The following is a 14,693-nucleotide window of genomic DNA, read 5'->3' as shown; positions in this document are numbered from 1 at the left end:
AAGGTGGGGCAGGCCTGAGATGAGATCTCATGGCATTTAGAGAAAGTAGAAGAGAACCAAACTATTTCAGCACATTCAAGGAGGCAGGGGCACATGAAATGAATACCATAGAAATTCCCTGAACCTTCATGCTGGTATACATTCTTCACCTGTATATGCTGGCAGTATCCCACAGCAGATTGCCAGATCTAGAGGAGTTTTCATAGTGATTATTCCAATCTAGGTGAAAAGGCCGTGGTACCCAAAAACTAGTGAACATGTCCACATCCACCCCCTCTGTCTTACTGTTAAGTGCACCAGTCCAAAGAAAGAGGGCTTTATCAGATAAAATCTCTCTGTTACAGCCAAAGAAGCCATCAACTTTAAAAGTGAACTCTCGAAGTTGGAGAATCTTTGTGAGCTGGTGTGACAAAGTGTGGATAGAGATGATTGAGGCCCCAGTGCCAGCCTTCCTGTTTCCTGTATATTGGTCTAATCTTGGAGTTGAGTGCCAGTTCCATTAGAGTACACGCAACAATTATACTGGCATTCTAAGGTTTGATGGATGTGGTCTCAATTGGATGACACCCCCCCCCCCACCTCTCCTGTAAGCAATGGGTGATGATCCCACCTGTATTACAATAATTAACTGTCTTGAGAGGTGAGAGGTCCCAGTTGTCTGGACTGGCATAAAAGATTGAAGAAAGAATGGGAAATTTTCTTTACCTGTTCATTTCCTTTCTTTAAGATCTTCTATACCAGTCCAGACTTCTTGCCCTGTATGACTTGGATGCCTGTTTCCTTTACTCGGTTTCAATGCCAAATTGCTAATATGTTCAGATTCCTGCTGTTACTAAAATTGTTTGTTAAACTTCACTAAAGAATAGCATCATTCAACTTGTTGGTTTGGTACTGCTTTTGAGGTAGTCAGCTGAAGACTCATAGATAGCTAGACCCTTAATGTGTAAGGGTGTAAAGTCAAAAATCTTAATATTCTGCTGGTTGGGAGAAACAATAATCCAAGCACCTGGACTGGCTCAAAAGATCTTGCAGAAAGAAAATTAATAGATAAGGAAAATTTTCCCTTTTACATAAAGTAGTTAATAACTAACATAAAGTATATTTTACAAGTAAATTCATATATTTATTAAAAAACTAAACCTGTTTCCTGAGACATGGACAACAGATGTAGGGTTTTTTTCCCCCATCTCTCACTATTATTTAGTAATTAGTGGCTAGTTAAGACAAGTGTTTGTTTTGTGTGCCTAGCATAGGGAGGAACTGCTTGTTGTGGTAGTGGTGGTTGCATTTAAAAATCCACTCATGTCTCATTAGAAATATTTTTAGACCATTCTGCTTATGTCATATTTTCTTAATTCCTTTCCAATTTATTTGTGGGGAAAAAACTCTTCATGTGAATTTACGTGCTGCTTTTTCTTGACTTGAGGTTATAATTTTGTTTGTGGTGTTATGATTGGATCCTGTGGAAATTTTGTCAAACTAGATTATCTCTTAAAGTTTGGAATCTGGAGATGAGCTGTTATGAAATAAAGATACTATTTTCTTGCAAGTGAGCCCATTTCTAACAAATGATAGAAGAGAAACATGTAGGTAAAAATGTTTATACTTAATTTTTTTTTTTTTACTAAACTTGTCAGAAGGCATCTACTGCTCTTCTGGAGTGGAATTCCTTCAGAATCCTTTTACTTCAAAGGGATTTGGGTGCCTAATTCCCATAAGCTCAAAAGTTTGTCCCTTCCACCAAAAGAAGTTGTTTCAATAAGAAGATATTACCTCATCTACCTTATCTTTATTAATTCCCTTAAAATTCTTTTAAAATACTAGCCAAAATTCTCATGTGGATATTGAAACAAATTCCTGTTGCTTTTTAGGTAGGTAAATTTTGGACCTACCAACATAGGTTTCCTTTTTTTAAAAAATGATCTAGTGTCTCACCTGTATTACAGATTGCAAAAGAACAGGGTCTAGAAGTTTTACCAGAGCATGATCCAATACGTGACCAGAGTTGGTATGTGAACAAAAAACTTCGCCAAAGACTTCTTGAAGAATATGGAGTAAAAACCTGCACTATTATTCAGTTCCTTGGTGATGCTATTATTTTACCAGCAGGAGCCCTTCATCAGGTAAAATACCTCTGTTCACAGATAGATACATGTAAGTTCATGCTTAAATTAGATTTGATTTCATTATCAGTGACCATCATAATGAACAGAAATAAATAACACAAACTGATTGATAGAAATTGCTATCCAAGATTACTATGCAAGGACTCAGAAATACTCAAAGTAACTTCGTTATTTCTCCAAATGTCAAATAATGGTCAAAACACTATTAACTATTGTGCAACTCTTTCAATCCAGTTAACTTCCTTTTACTAGCATATAATTGAAGCATGGCAGTAATTACAAGTTTCAATATAAACCGAATGCTGATACACCTTTCTAATTTCTGCAGGGAAAAAAATACACTTGAAATTGTTTGTTTGGTCTTCATCTGTGGGAGAATTTGTGGGAAAGTTTCAGGTTAATTGACAGGACATTTTTTAGATGAAATTTTTGAAAAGTACTTCTTCAATCTAAAACATATGGACTATTCAGACTTCCTTTTTACATAGCAGGAACATCAGCCAGTCTGGAAAGCGGAAACTAGCATCACATTTCCCTTTCAGCGGCCTCCCTTCATGTGACACACTGTTCTATCTGTGCTTCAAATAGATTTTATTTTCACTTCTGCAAGGAAAAATATGGTAATTAACTCCAGAGAGAGAAATTATGGGGAATCAATGTGTGTATTGTGCAGCAGAATTGTCCCCATCCTAGCATAACCATTTTTTCTCTCAAGCCAACAGTAGCCCCCATACTACAGAGGATGGGAGTCTCACAAAGTAAACTTTTCTTGGCTAAAGATCAGATAAGAATTGTAGCCAGTAGTGGACCCATGCTGAGTTTGAGCATGACAGGATGGGGAAGGCAACCTAGGCCGTGTCTCAAGCATGGCATTTCAAATTGCTTTGCAGTCATGGGTCAAAGAGCTATGATTACTTTAGTTGGTGGTCCCCATGTGTATCCCACTGTGGGTACTCCGTGCACCTGAGACGGGAAGATTCTTGCTGTTAGTATCCATTGGGCTGTGTCTCCTTGTGCTTCAAACCAGGGGCATAAAAGGAGGTGCAGACCAATCATCTTTCTAGTTCCTTTCTAGAACTCCTCAGTATCTGCAGCTTTGCTAGCATTCCTGCTAAAAAAAATTTAGCATTGTTTTGTGTAAATATTTTTTTTTCTTTAGATAGTGTTTTGGTATTTGTGGGTGGGGTTCCCTCCAACCCCGTTGCCCCAACATTTGGGGTTCTTAGCATGCCTGACATCCCATGTCCTGTGTGGCCTGCCCCCAGATCTTCCCAGAGAGTGGTCTGCACAATTCCTGTTTGTATTGCTTTGGAGAATCCCACATCCCCTCCAAGTACAATGTTTACAGTTTTTCTTCTTTGAATTTGGCAATCCCATGAGTTCCAGCTTTGAAGACACCTAATGGAGCAGTTGATGAGGTCCCAGTCTGACACTCAGTTTCCTGACACCCCGCCCCCGGTACATTGGCAGGAGCTGCCTACTAGTCCCCATTCTGTTCCAAGGCTCTCCAGCTCTGAACCATTGGATATCAAGCCTAGGAACTCTAGCAAGAGATGGGAGGAGGGTATGGTCAGATACCCCCACTGGAAATGGGATAAATCCCCTTCTAAAGCCACTAATAAAAGGAGCATCTCCCCTACCTTGTCCAAATTGAGTGAGACTCTGCCCAGGTAAGGATGTCAAACTGAGTTCACCAACAAACTTCTACAGGAACTCAGGCCACAATTTCAGGCCCTCATCAAGGAGGGTAAACTAATATGCAGACTGTTTCCCCAGGCTTTGCTAGATGCTGCAGACGCTGCTTCCCATTCCATGGCAACTTTGGTTGTCATGAGGTAGACCTCATGGCTACAGTTTTTTGGGGTCCCCAAGGAGGTACAAGCTACTGTGGAGGACCTTCCCTTCAGGTCATTTGTAGCCATCATGTAGCCATTTGTTCAGTGAGAAAACCAATGAGGCACTGGATACCATCAGACTCCCAGGCTACCCTCTGATCCTTGTGTATTTATGCCCCAGTTCCTCAGAGGAAGTACTCTAGACCACCTACAGACAAACAGCATCTCACTTCACAACTTGTCTACTATCAGAGAGAACATGAACCTCCCAGGAAGTGTCAGAGACCGTAGCGTAGAAGACATCATGCCCAGCAGTTGTCTATCTCTCAGGCTCAGGAGACCATTTTGACAGGACCAATGAGTGCTGCCAGCCAGCCTCCACTCTGACTGACACCCCCTTTGGTGGCTTCCTGACCTATTTCTTCCAGTCTGGCATTGTCACCTCGTATAGATGGGTCATAGAGAGCATCTCCACTGGCTACTCAACAGTTTCTTTCCCCTCCCTGTTCCTCCTGAGGACCCCTCTTAGGAGAGGATCTTCAGACAGGAAGTGGACTCCCCTTTACAGCTAAAAGCTTATAGAACCCGTACCCTCTCAGCATAAGGGGAAGGGGTTTTATTCCAGGTACATCCTCATCACCAAAAATAAAGGGATCTAGAGGCCCATGAAGCTGAATGTCTTCATATGCCTTTCAAAATTCAGGATGACTATCCTGGCCGCCATAATTCCCTCCCTAAACAAAGGCAGTTGGTTTTCAGCTGTTCGAACAACGCTTATTTCCATGTTAGACATTCATCCTGTGCACAGGAGGCCCAAATGATTATTGGTACAATCCTTCCCTTCAGGCTTTCGACAGCTCTAGAGTTTTTAATGAGGTGCTGTCCGTAATAGTGATATACCTGTGGTGCCAAGGCAGCCCAGTTTTTCATTATCTTGATGACTCGCTGCTCACAGGCTTGTCATGTCAGGAAGTACAATCGTCAGTCCTTTGCCTACCCAGCTTGTTTTGAACCTTTGAACTTCTAGTAAACCTAGAAAAGTCCAATGTAGTTCCAGTGCAACTTATAAAATTTATCAGAGCAACTCTGAATTCAGTTTCAGCCAGAGCTTATCTACCAGAGGACATAATCCACAGGATGCTAAACATTACGGCTCAGCATCGGATGTGTCCTCACATGACAGTTGGATCTTGCCTGATCCTGATAGGCGACATGGCCTTCTGCCCCAATGTTATGCCATTTGCAAGGTTGCCTTTCTGGTGCTCCAGGCGTGGTTGAGGACAGTCTACTCTCCGAGCAGAGACAATCTGGACAAACAAGTCTCAGTTCCCCAAGGTATTCATTCCCCTTCCACCCATAAAGAAGCTGATTATGGATGCCTCCATAATGGGTTGGGGAATGCACTTGAATGATCACACGGGTCAAGGCTCTCATCCCAACAAGAATCGACACTTTACAACAACCTCCTCAAACTGTGGGAGCTTCACTAGGTTTGCAGAAAGTTCCTGTCCCTCATCCATGCCCAGCACATTCAGATAATGTTGGAAAACATGACTACAGTCTACTACATAAGCAGAAGAGTGAGGTCTCCAGCCCTTTAGGTGGAAGCAGTCAAACTCTGGAACCAGTGTATCTGTCATCAAATTACCACTCGGTGGTGCACTTCCCAGAAGTAATTAATACCTTGGCAGACCACCTCAGCAGGCACTTGCATAAGGATCACAACTTGGTGGTACAAAACGTATTCCGACAGTAGGGTTTCCCATCATGGTATCTTTGTGTCCCAGGACAACAAGAAATACCCACCTTACTGTTCACTAGCAGCTTGGGGACACTGTTACAGAGGGGTCACATTCCTGGTTCAGTGTTGAGCTGCTGATGTATACCTTCCCACTAAATATTCCTTTTGATCTGAATCTTGAAGAAAATCAAGCGGGACAGACTGTTGGTGATTTTTGTGACATTCTGCTGGCTGAAGCGGTTCTGGTTCACCAGCATCCTCCAGATGTAACCACTCCCATGCATACCCATTCAGCTATTTCCGAACCTGCTAACACAGAACAGAGGCAGGATCAACCATGCCAACCCACCATCTCTCCACCTGACAGCCTGAAATTTGGATGGATGCCGAGCTTTGAGAAATCATGTTCCAAGGAAATACAGTCCATCGTCAGTAATATCAGGAAATGCTCTATGAGAAAATGCTTTGTTGTTAAATGGAAGAGATTTTTTTTATTTCTGATGCCAATTTTGTCACATGCCCCCAGACAATTTGGACACCTCTATCATCTTAGACTACTTTCTTTCCTAAAAGAAGTTGGGCATATCTCTGTTATCTGCGTGTGCATTTGGCAGCAATTAATGCCCTTCATTCCACTGGTTGACAGCTACTTTGTCTTCACCCACACTATTGACCCTAAGGCTCCTGAAAGGCCTTACTAGAATCTACCCACGGTAGTGAAACTAATGCCAACTTGGGATATCAACCTTGTTTGGTCAGCGCTTATGAATCCTCCATTTGAACTGTTTGCAGCCTGCTCCCTTCTTCACCTGTCTATTAAAGTAGTCTTCCTGACTGTAATCACTTCTTCCAGAAGAGTAGGTGAGCTCAGGGCCTTTATGGTGGACACTTCCTTTACGGTGTTCCATCAGGATGAGGTCTCTCTGAAGTTATATCTCAAGCTGATTACAAAGTTTCCCTCTGAATTCCACCTGTCTACTACTTGAAACCTTCCACTACCAGGGAAGACAGAAAGCTTCATTCTCTGGATGTCCATTGAGCTTCAGCTTTCTACCTACAAAGGACAAAACCCTTCAGGAAGTCTCCCAAGACTCTTCATTTCCATTCATTGAGCAGACGAAGGGGGAAGCAGTCTCCTCACAGAGGCTTTCCAAATAGATTGCTGGTTGCATCTGCCTTTGCTATGATCTTGCAGGGGCTACTCTTCATCAGAATGTGTGGGCTTACTTGACCAGATAGTAGACTGCTTCCATGATTATTCTTCAGGACATTCTTCTCCTGGAGATCTGTAGAGCAGCAATATGGAGCTTTGTGTATACTTTCACTGGACGCTACTATGCCCTGGTGCAGGCCTCTTCTGTGACTGCATCCTTCAGTTCAGCAGTCATTCAGTCAGTGGTGCAGCATCGTTCCTTGGACCCTCATCCTTGATTGATATTGCGTGCAGGTTACCCACCTTTCCATACACACAGGGACCATCACTCAAAGAAGAGAGAAAGTTTCTTACCTTACAGTAATTGGAGTTCTTCCAGAAATGTGGTTCCTATGTATATTCCACTCTCCATCCTCCTTCCCCTCTGCTGTGAATCCTTTCTTACAGAGATTCCTAGTAGACAAGGAACTGGGGATGTGGTTGGTCTGTGCCTCCCCATATGCCCTCGGTCCAGACCATAAGGAGGTGCAGGTAAGGACCAACAGACACTGATAGCAAGAATGTTCTAGTCTCAAGCACATGAAGTGTATGTGTATCCACAGTGGAACCACACGTCTTGAAGAACTCCAGTTACTGTGAGGTAAGTAACCTTTCTTTCACACTGGTTAAGAGGGATTGCAGGCCTCAGGCCTTTGAATCTTCTCATTCACCTTCCTCCTAGGCTTTCTAGGATGCTGGACCTTTCTGATCAAAGGTGTACAAACATCTCCCAAACATCTTTTCCTAGAGAAAGAGAGCAGAAGGATGTTTACCCATGTACAGTGACCTGAAGGACTTTAATAGAGAGTAATATGATATCAAACTTCCCTGAAAGTATCTGATGGCTGTTTCATTTCCTCAAAGAATGATCAAAAGCATAGAATGCAATACTCAAGGTGAACTTGGCTGTCATTCTAGTGATTTAAAAAGAAAAAAAAATCTGTTCTACTAGATTGGATGGTAGCCCAGAAGGATCTGTGAGACTGTAAGCTTGAATGTATTTCTAAAGGGAACTATGAGTTGCTTGTCAAGTGCATCTCTGTATGGTCATACATGACTATATTGTCCTAAGAATTTTAAGGTCTAGAGTGATTGGCCTCAGATCTGCTTCCCAAAAGATTCTGAAAGATGAACATCTCTGATATGTATTTGATGTTTCCTTGGATCTGTTGTCCTTACAGGCAGAATAGAGGGCAAGTGAGGCCTCATTAGCCTGCCAAAGTTGGAAGAAGAGAACTCGATGCTAGAAGAGCAGGCATGAGTAAGCCTCCCTTTCAGGGATGTAATCTGTCACTTTTTGGTTCAATGGAAAATGGAATTACTGATTTGTTCTCTTGATAATGATTATTGCATATCACACAGAAATAAATTCTGTCCAAGGGGGCAATTCGTGACTTTCCCGATTACATCAGACTTAAACAGAAGAATTGTTTTTGGCTGGCAGATACATGATATAAACATAAATCACTAGCACAGAAGGAAGAAAATTCAGGACATCTATTCTCTCCTCTTGGAGGGAAGCTTGTCTGGTTCTCTACCCCAAGGATCAAAAGTAAGGTTTAAGACACTTCCAAGATATTATGAGCTAGGTGAAACCTTATTGTGGATTGAGGTAAAGCTCCACTGACATTGATAGGTGTGAACTCGCCCTTCAGACTGTTTTATAAGGTATGAGGCATATAATTGCCGTCAAACTAAAGGGAGTACACCACCACCACCACATTCAGTATGTATGTTTAAGAGCTGAAAATAAGGCCAGGTTACTGTTGTCACCTTTAACCCCTTGACATCAATTCCAAACAGTTGCTTTTGAGATGGAGATATTCCAACTCCTGGCACCTAGGAGTTAATAAGACAGCATTTCTGATGGATAGATTCTGGGAACCTTTTTCTCCACAGTGACAAGTTCTTATGAAAGGGATGTTTGGGAGGAAATGGAGAATTACCGTATATACTCAATCATAAGCCGACCCCCCCAAGATGGATAAGTAAAAATGGAAAATTCTTATGACCCATTCATAAGCTGACCCTATAATTCAGGGGTCAGCAAACTTTTGACTCCCGGGCCATCAGGATAATTCGATGGCGAGCCGAGATGGTTTGTTTACCTCGAGCGTCCGCAGGCACGGAGGTAAACCTAAGTAAACAAAGTGTCCCAGTGCGCCAGCTGCTTACCCTGACAGGCTGGGATAGCAACTGGTGGGGAAATTGGGGGGAGGGGAGGGAAGGGAAGCTGGGGGTCAGGGGAGTAACCCCTGTAACCACGCCCCCCACATGACCCCACCCCTAGCCCGGGATCCCCACACTTTCCCCATCCCATCCCTTCTTACTTTATCTGAGGAGGTCCAGGGGAGGATGTCTCTAGCCTGGCCGGAGCTGCTCCGGTGGGCCAGACCGGGCGGCATGGCAGCAGCATGTTCCAGCGGGCTGGGCCGGATGGCGTGGCTGCAGCATGCTCTGGTGGGCGGGGCCGAGTGGCACGGCTGCAGCCTGCCAGCCCCAGAGCTGCAGCTGCTTTGGAGGCTGGGGGGAGAGCAGCGTGGCCAGAAGTGGAGAGACTCTGGCCCCGCCTCTTCCTTTCTGGCTCTGCTGGCTGTGCTGCCTCTCCTTGCTCCTTCTTTTGCGGGGAGGGGCTGTGTCCCACCCCTCCCTCTCTATACCTGATCATAAGATGACCCCCTTCTCTGATGCTTCCCTTTTTTACGAAAAAAATTCAGCTTATGAATGCATATATACGGTATGTTCTTTGATGCATGTATTTAAAAAAATAACTGTTTCTGTATCTGTTTCTGGTTTTTAAAATGTATTGAAAGTTGTCATTAAAAGATAAGAGTGAAATACTTGACTCAGTGATTTAAGTATGTTCGTTGAGATTAAATACATAATTTAAATTGCCTCATTATAACAGGGCAAGAAATTATATAATCTAACAAACGCCAAAAAAAAAAATGTTGACTTAAGAGCATAATAACATATTAGGATCAGAGAATCATAGGACTGGAAGGGAGCTCAAAAGGTCATCTAGTCCAGTCCCCTGCACTCATGGCAGGAGTAAGTATTATCTAGATCATCTCTGACAGGTGTTTGTCCAACCTGCTCTTAAAAATCTTCAATGATGGTGATTCCACAACCTCACTGAGCAATTTATTCCAGTTCTTAACTACCCTGACAGGAAGTTTTTCCTAATGTCCAGCCTAAACTGCCCTTGCTGCAATTTAAGCCCATTGCTTCTTGTCCTATCCTCAGAGGTTAAGGAGAACAATTTTTTTCTCCCTTTTCGTGGTAACAGCCTTTTATGTACTTGAAAACTGTTATCATGTCCCCTCTCAGTCTTCTGTTCTCCAAACTAAACAAACCGATTCTTTTAATCTTCCTTCATAGGTCATGTTTTCTAGACTTTTAATATTTTTTATTCTTCTCTGGACTTGCTCCAGTTTGGCTACATCTTTCCTGAAATGTGGTGCCCAGAACTGGACACAATACTCCAGTTGAGGCCTAATCAGCATGGAGTAGAGTAAAACAATTTTTTATTTTTGCTTTTTTTGTAATAGTGTTAAACTGTTGACTCATATTTAGCTTGTGATCCCCTATAACCCTCAGATCCGTTTCTGCAGTATTACCTTCCTAAGCAGTCATTTCCCATTTTGTATGTAATGTAACATGCTTATAGAGAATGACGTCCCAGAGATGACTTGGTAAATACACATGAGAAAGGAATTGCTATACATGTATGTTCCCATACAGCTAAGAGCTAGAAGCTATGTGTATGTCAACTGCACAGGGGCTGATCTGTGTAGGTGATAGCTTTCTCTGTAAGGACAGAGAAACGGAGGTCTATGGCCAGGAGTTGGGATGAGGAACTCCCAATCCTTCACACACCAACTCCCTATCTAGGATCTTAGGCTTTCTCCTTACTCTCCCTAGTTTTTGGGGTTGTGCTCCACTGGCTCAGCTTCCCTGTTATTGGCATTCTGGTAGGGTGTATTACCCTTCACCCCATGAATCTCTGGGAAAAATTGCCTGCCAAACTTTCCCGTTCATGATTACATCTGAGGCATCAGTAGCAGTAACAGCCCTTCTTTATCTCCCTGGCTCGTCTCTGTTTTAGATATGTCTGCTAAGGAGAGGAACTTTCAGCTGTACAGTGTCTTTAAATATCTGGACCTAATGATTGCCTAGATCCGTTAGTTTGATTTTGCTATATACTGTCTTAAGATGTGCAGGGCTTCCCATAAGCTTTCATAACTACTTGTCTCGGGATGGGAGGGGAAATATTTAACAGGTCAATAGGTTCAGAGACTATTTTAATAGGTAGAGGAGGGGAAGTTAAGAAGGTGGATGGGTTGGAGACACTTGGCACTCAGGTACATGAGGTTTTGGAACTTGGGAAAGGGGAGTTGTTCACTTGTCACTGGGAAGAATGTGTGAATTGGGGAGGGGTTTGGGAGCAAAGACAATCAAGGTCACAGCACAGGTTTTTGAGAAGGGAATTGGAAGATGGATTGAATTAATGAGAGAGTGGCTGGCTGCATGCCAGGGAAAGGAAGAGAAGGGCTGGGCGTGCACTTGGATTGTGGCTAGTGTCCTTCAATAACATTCCAGCTCAGGAGTATGAGCCTGAACAATGTTAGGATTTTAGAAAATAGTGTGTCTCATCATTGTGGAGTCTATTGCTGCACATCTGACACATGACTTGTTGCAACAGATAGGAGATTTCAAAATGTTCAATAAATGTCAGTTTAATACACGTCATTACTGATAACTTAAAAAGTAAAAAGATCCCTGGTCTGATAGTTAGGTGGTTTGAAAGGTTTGGAGCCTGTACTTTACTTTGTTCTTTTTGTGAATTAAAAAAAAATATATTTTTTTTAATTTTCTTTTTTTCTTTTATTTTTGGACAGGTGCAAAATTTTCACAGCTGCATTCAAGTAACTGAAGACTTTGTGTCTCCAGAACATCTTGTACAGTCATTTCACTTAACACAGGAACTGAGGCTGTCAAAAGAAGAAATCAATTACGATGATAAAATGCAGGTAAGAAATGAATTCTCAACTAGAACTTGTTCTGAAAGCACTGCGTTCTGATTCTGATTGAAATATGTAACTGTGCATGTGGTCATTTTCTAGCTATTGTTCACACGGAATAACAACGACAATCAATGTGCCTATTTGGTCCCCATGAACCTAAGGGAGACCATCAATGTGAATGCAGTGATGTAAATGACTTTCAGTTGAATCGCTGTTTTGGTATTTCACAGTGTGTTTAGAATATCAAGGTGTTTCCTTTTGGACTAACATTTTTAACTTAATCTTTATTTCATCCACTAAGCCTAGGGCTCAGTCCTAAACTTGGTTACGTACCATGCATTAGTAGTGGCTTTTTTATCACTTGTATCTTACTGAGGTGTGTCTTATACTTTTGCAGGTTAAAAATATCTTGTATCACGCAGTTAAGGAAATGGTGAGAGCTTTGAAGATTCATGAAAATGAAATGGAAGATGTGGAAGAGAACTAAAGTGCTCGCTGCTTTTTTATGTTAAACCATCAGATGGAGGTTATTTTTTCAATTATATGATGAACAGTATGCACACTAATTTAAGCTTCACAAACCATCAGTGCCAAGAAAACATAGTCACCGTATTTACTTGTTACTGACACTGCAACAGTATAGCTTCATAGATCACAGCTACTGTGATTAAATGTTACTTATTAAAAAAAATTAAGCAGCATTCTGCTGTCTTGTATTATAATGTATATGAAGTTTGTGAAATGTCAGATTTAAGATGTATTTATTTTTTGAAAAAAACCCACAAAATTCTATGCTATATTGTTGATCAAATGTAAATGTGACTTGTACAGTTTGCTAAGATAACTCTGGTATTTTTCACTACATTGAGACAGTTACTGTGAGAGTAGGACACAAACACCAGCTATTGCCTGCATTTGGGACATTGCTGAATCCGCACAGCAGTCATGTCATTTTCTGAAAATTACTGCCAAATAATTGTAAACTTTGTAAAATATAAAGTATATAAAGTAGATATTAAATAGAGACACTTCAGTATTTTATTGAAGCTATTCAGTGTACAATTAAACATTTTCAAAAGGTGTAATTTATTTAAAAGATTGTCTCATTTTGGTAAAATTTCTGTGAACTTTTAAAGCTTAATATTAAACTTAATATGCTGTGTAAATATATACATATATACATTCAATGATGTATTTTTTTAAAACATTGGCTTGCTTTAATTTGTTAAAAGTGCAGGTGTTACACATGCTTTGTACATTGAAGTTGAAAGGGGTTTTGCATTTTCCATTAAAATGACTTTATCAAATGTTGTCTCATTGTGTGTGTTTTTCATGTTTGTGGTACATTTGTGACAAACACACTTGTCTGAGTCATTCATGCCTTCACAGTGATTGCAGATGTCTCTGTTGTAAAGCTGCCTACTGTAAAAGATTGCAGTGTTGTATGTTAATTAGTGTGCACCATTCACCCCCTGCCAGTTTTAATATGAAAATACTAAAGGACATGCTGGAACACAGTTCAAGTGGCTGAGCCAAAGAGAGCTACCTAAGAATAAAAATAATTTAAACAGTCCTTATGTTGTGTCTTCAATAACAAAGATTCTTTTGTTTTGAGAAGGGAATTTCCATAGAACAAAAAAATAAGTTCTCTGTTGCTTGTAAACTAAATGTGTAAAGATTAGGTCAGTGATGAGGAACTCTTATGCTTATTATAAAAAATAAAATTGTGTATAATGCTCTAAAACTGAAAAAATGAAATTGGATAGCTCTCTCGCTGGTGATATAGCCAAAATGTGATAGCAGTAGGTATGCTGCTGCCAAATGAAACAACAGTGCTAGTGTGGGAGGTGGGGAGAGGTAGTATTTAAATTGCATTAAAAAGTTGGATGATACACAAAACAATTTCAGGTTTTTTAGTGAAAAGAAAAATGATTTTAAAAGTACATGTTTTGGGTTTAACTGGTTAGAAAAATTGCAGTCGATTTTATAGTTACTCAGAAATATTACTGGAATGAGGTTGATATGCATTATCAGTTACGTCTTAAGTTTACGTTAAGTTAATATATTGCTCTGTACATAGCACAGAGGGAAGGGAAAATTTGATAGCTAAACTATTTGTTGAAGATACAACAAGCTGCTGAGCTCTCTTAACTGAGCCATAGGAATGGTTTCTTTTCAGGACCAGAATTTGAACAGAAATAAATTTTAATGGTAGCTAATATTTACATTTAGGAGGTTAAATCTGTTGTAAACCTTTGATCTTAACCCAAAAAATAACTCTTGTTGCATTGTGGTTTTTTTGGCTGAAAAGATTTAACATTTTGGGAAGATTTTTGAGGCTTTGGGTTTGCAATGTTGTTGCTGTTATTCTGGTCTTACATAAATAAGAAAAATATTTTTGTATGGAATACTCCTGAACACCACACTACATGCATGCAGTTTTAGTGCAGGACATAGTCTTTTTCCTAGAGCTGAAGTCACAGTACTCCTCGTGTATAGTTTTATCACAAAAGGGGGAATATCATTTTATAATCTGATATTCACAATACAAATATTTAGGTGGATTATAATTGTTTATCTGTGTGAACTGACAGACTCTTGAATTTTTCTTTCTCCAGAGATGCAAGAAAGAAGCCAAGGCTGAGAGATGTGTAGTGAAACTTGCCTCATGTATGATGATGCAGAAACCTCAGGTCAGTAACAAGGGTGGTCACTCTTCGTGCCTATACTTCTCTGGTTTGCCAAAGGGAGTCCAAAGTACTATAGAAACCT

General features: G+C 40.9%; 1 protein-coding gene across 3 annotated transcripts in view; it reads left to right on the top strand.

Annotated features, from left to right (window-relative positions):
- The window catches only part of JMJD1C (jumonji domain containing 1C), a 306,728-nt gene extending 293,183 nt beyond the window's left edge, over window positions 1–13,545 (top strand). Inside the window, exons 24-27 of one of the 3 annotated variants that reach the window (XM_073353432.2) lie at window positions 345–482; window positions 1,947–2,123; window positions 11,796–11,927; window positions 12,319–13,545. In XM_073353432.2, coding sequence (XP_073209533.1) covers window positions 345–482; window positions 1,947–2,123; window positions 11,796–11,927; window positions 12,319–12,408 — 537 coding nt within the window. In that variant the 3' untranslated portion in view covers window positions 12,409–13,545. Of the gene's footprint in view, window positions 1–344; window positions 483–1,927; window positions 2,124–11,795; window positions 11,928–12,318 lie in introns of those variants that run through there. The other 2 variants (XM_073353433.2, XM_073353434.1) reach the window with 2 other exon arrangements.
- The last annotated feature ends 1,148 nt before the right edge of the window (window positions 13,546–14,693 follow it).

This window comes from Lepidochelys kempii, chromosome 7 (assembly GCF_965140285.1).
Source record: "Lepidochelys kempii isolate rLepKem1 chromosome 7, rLepKem1.hap1, whole genome shotgun sequence".
NCBI classification, from domain to species: Eukaryota; Metazoa; Chordata; order Testudines; family Cheloniidae; genus Lepidochelys; species Lepidochelys kempii.
The sequence above is the reverse complement of the archived record's forward strand: the minus strand, read 5'-3'. Positions and strand labels throughout refer to the sequence as shown.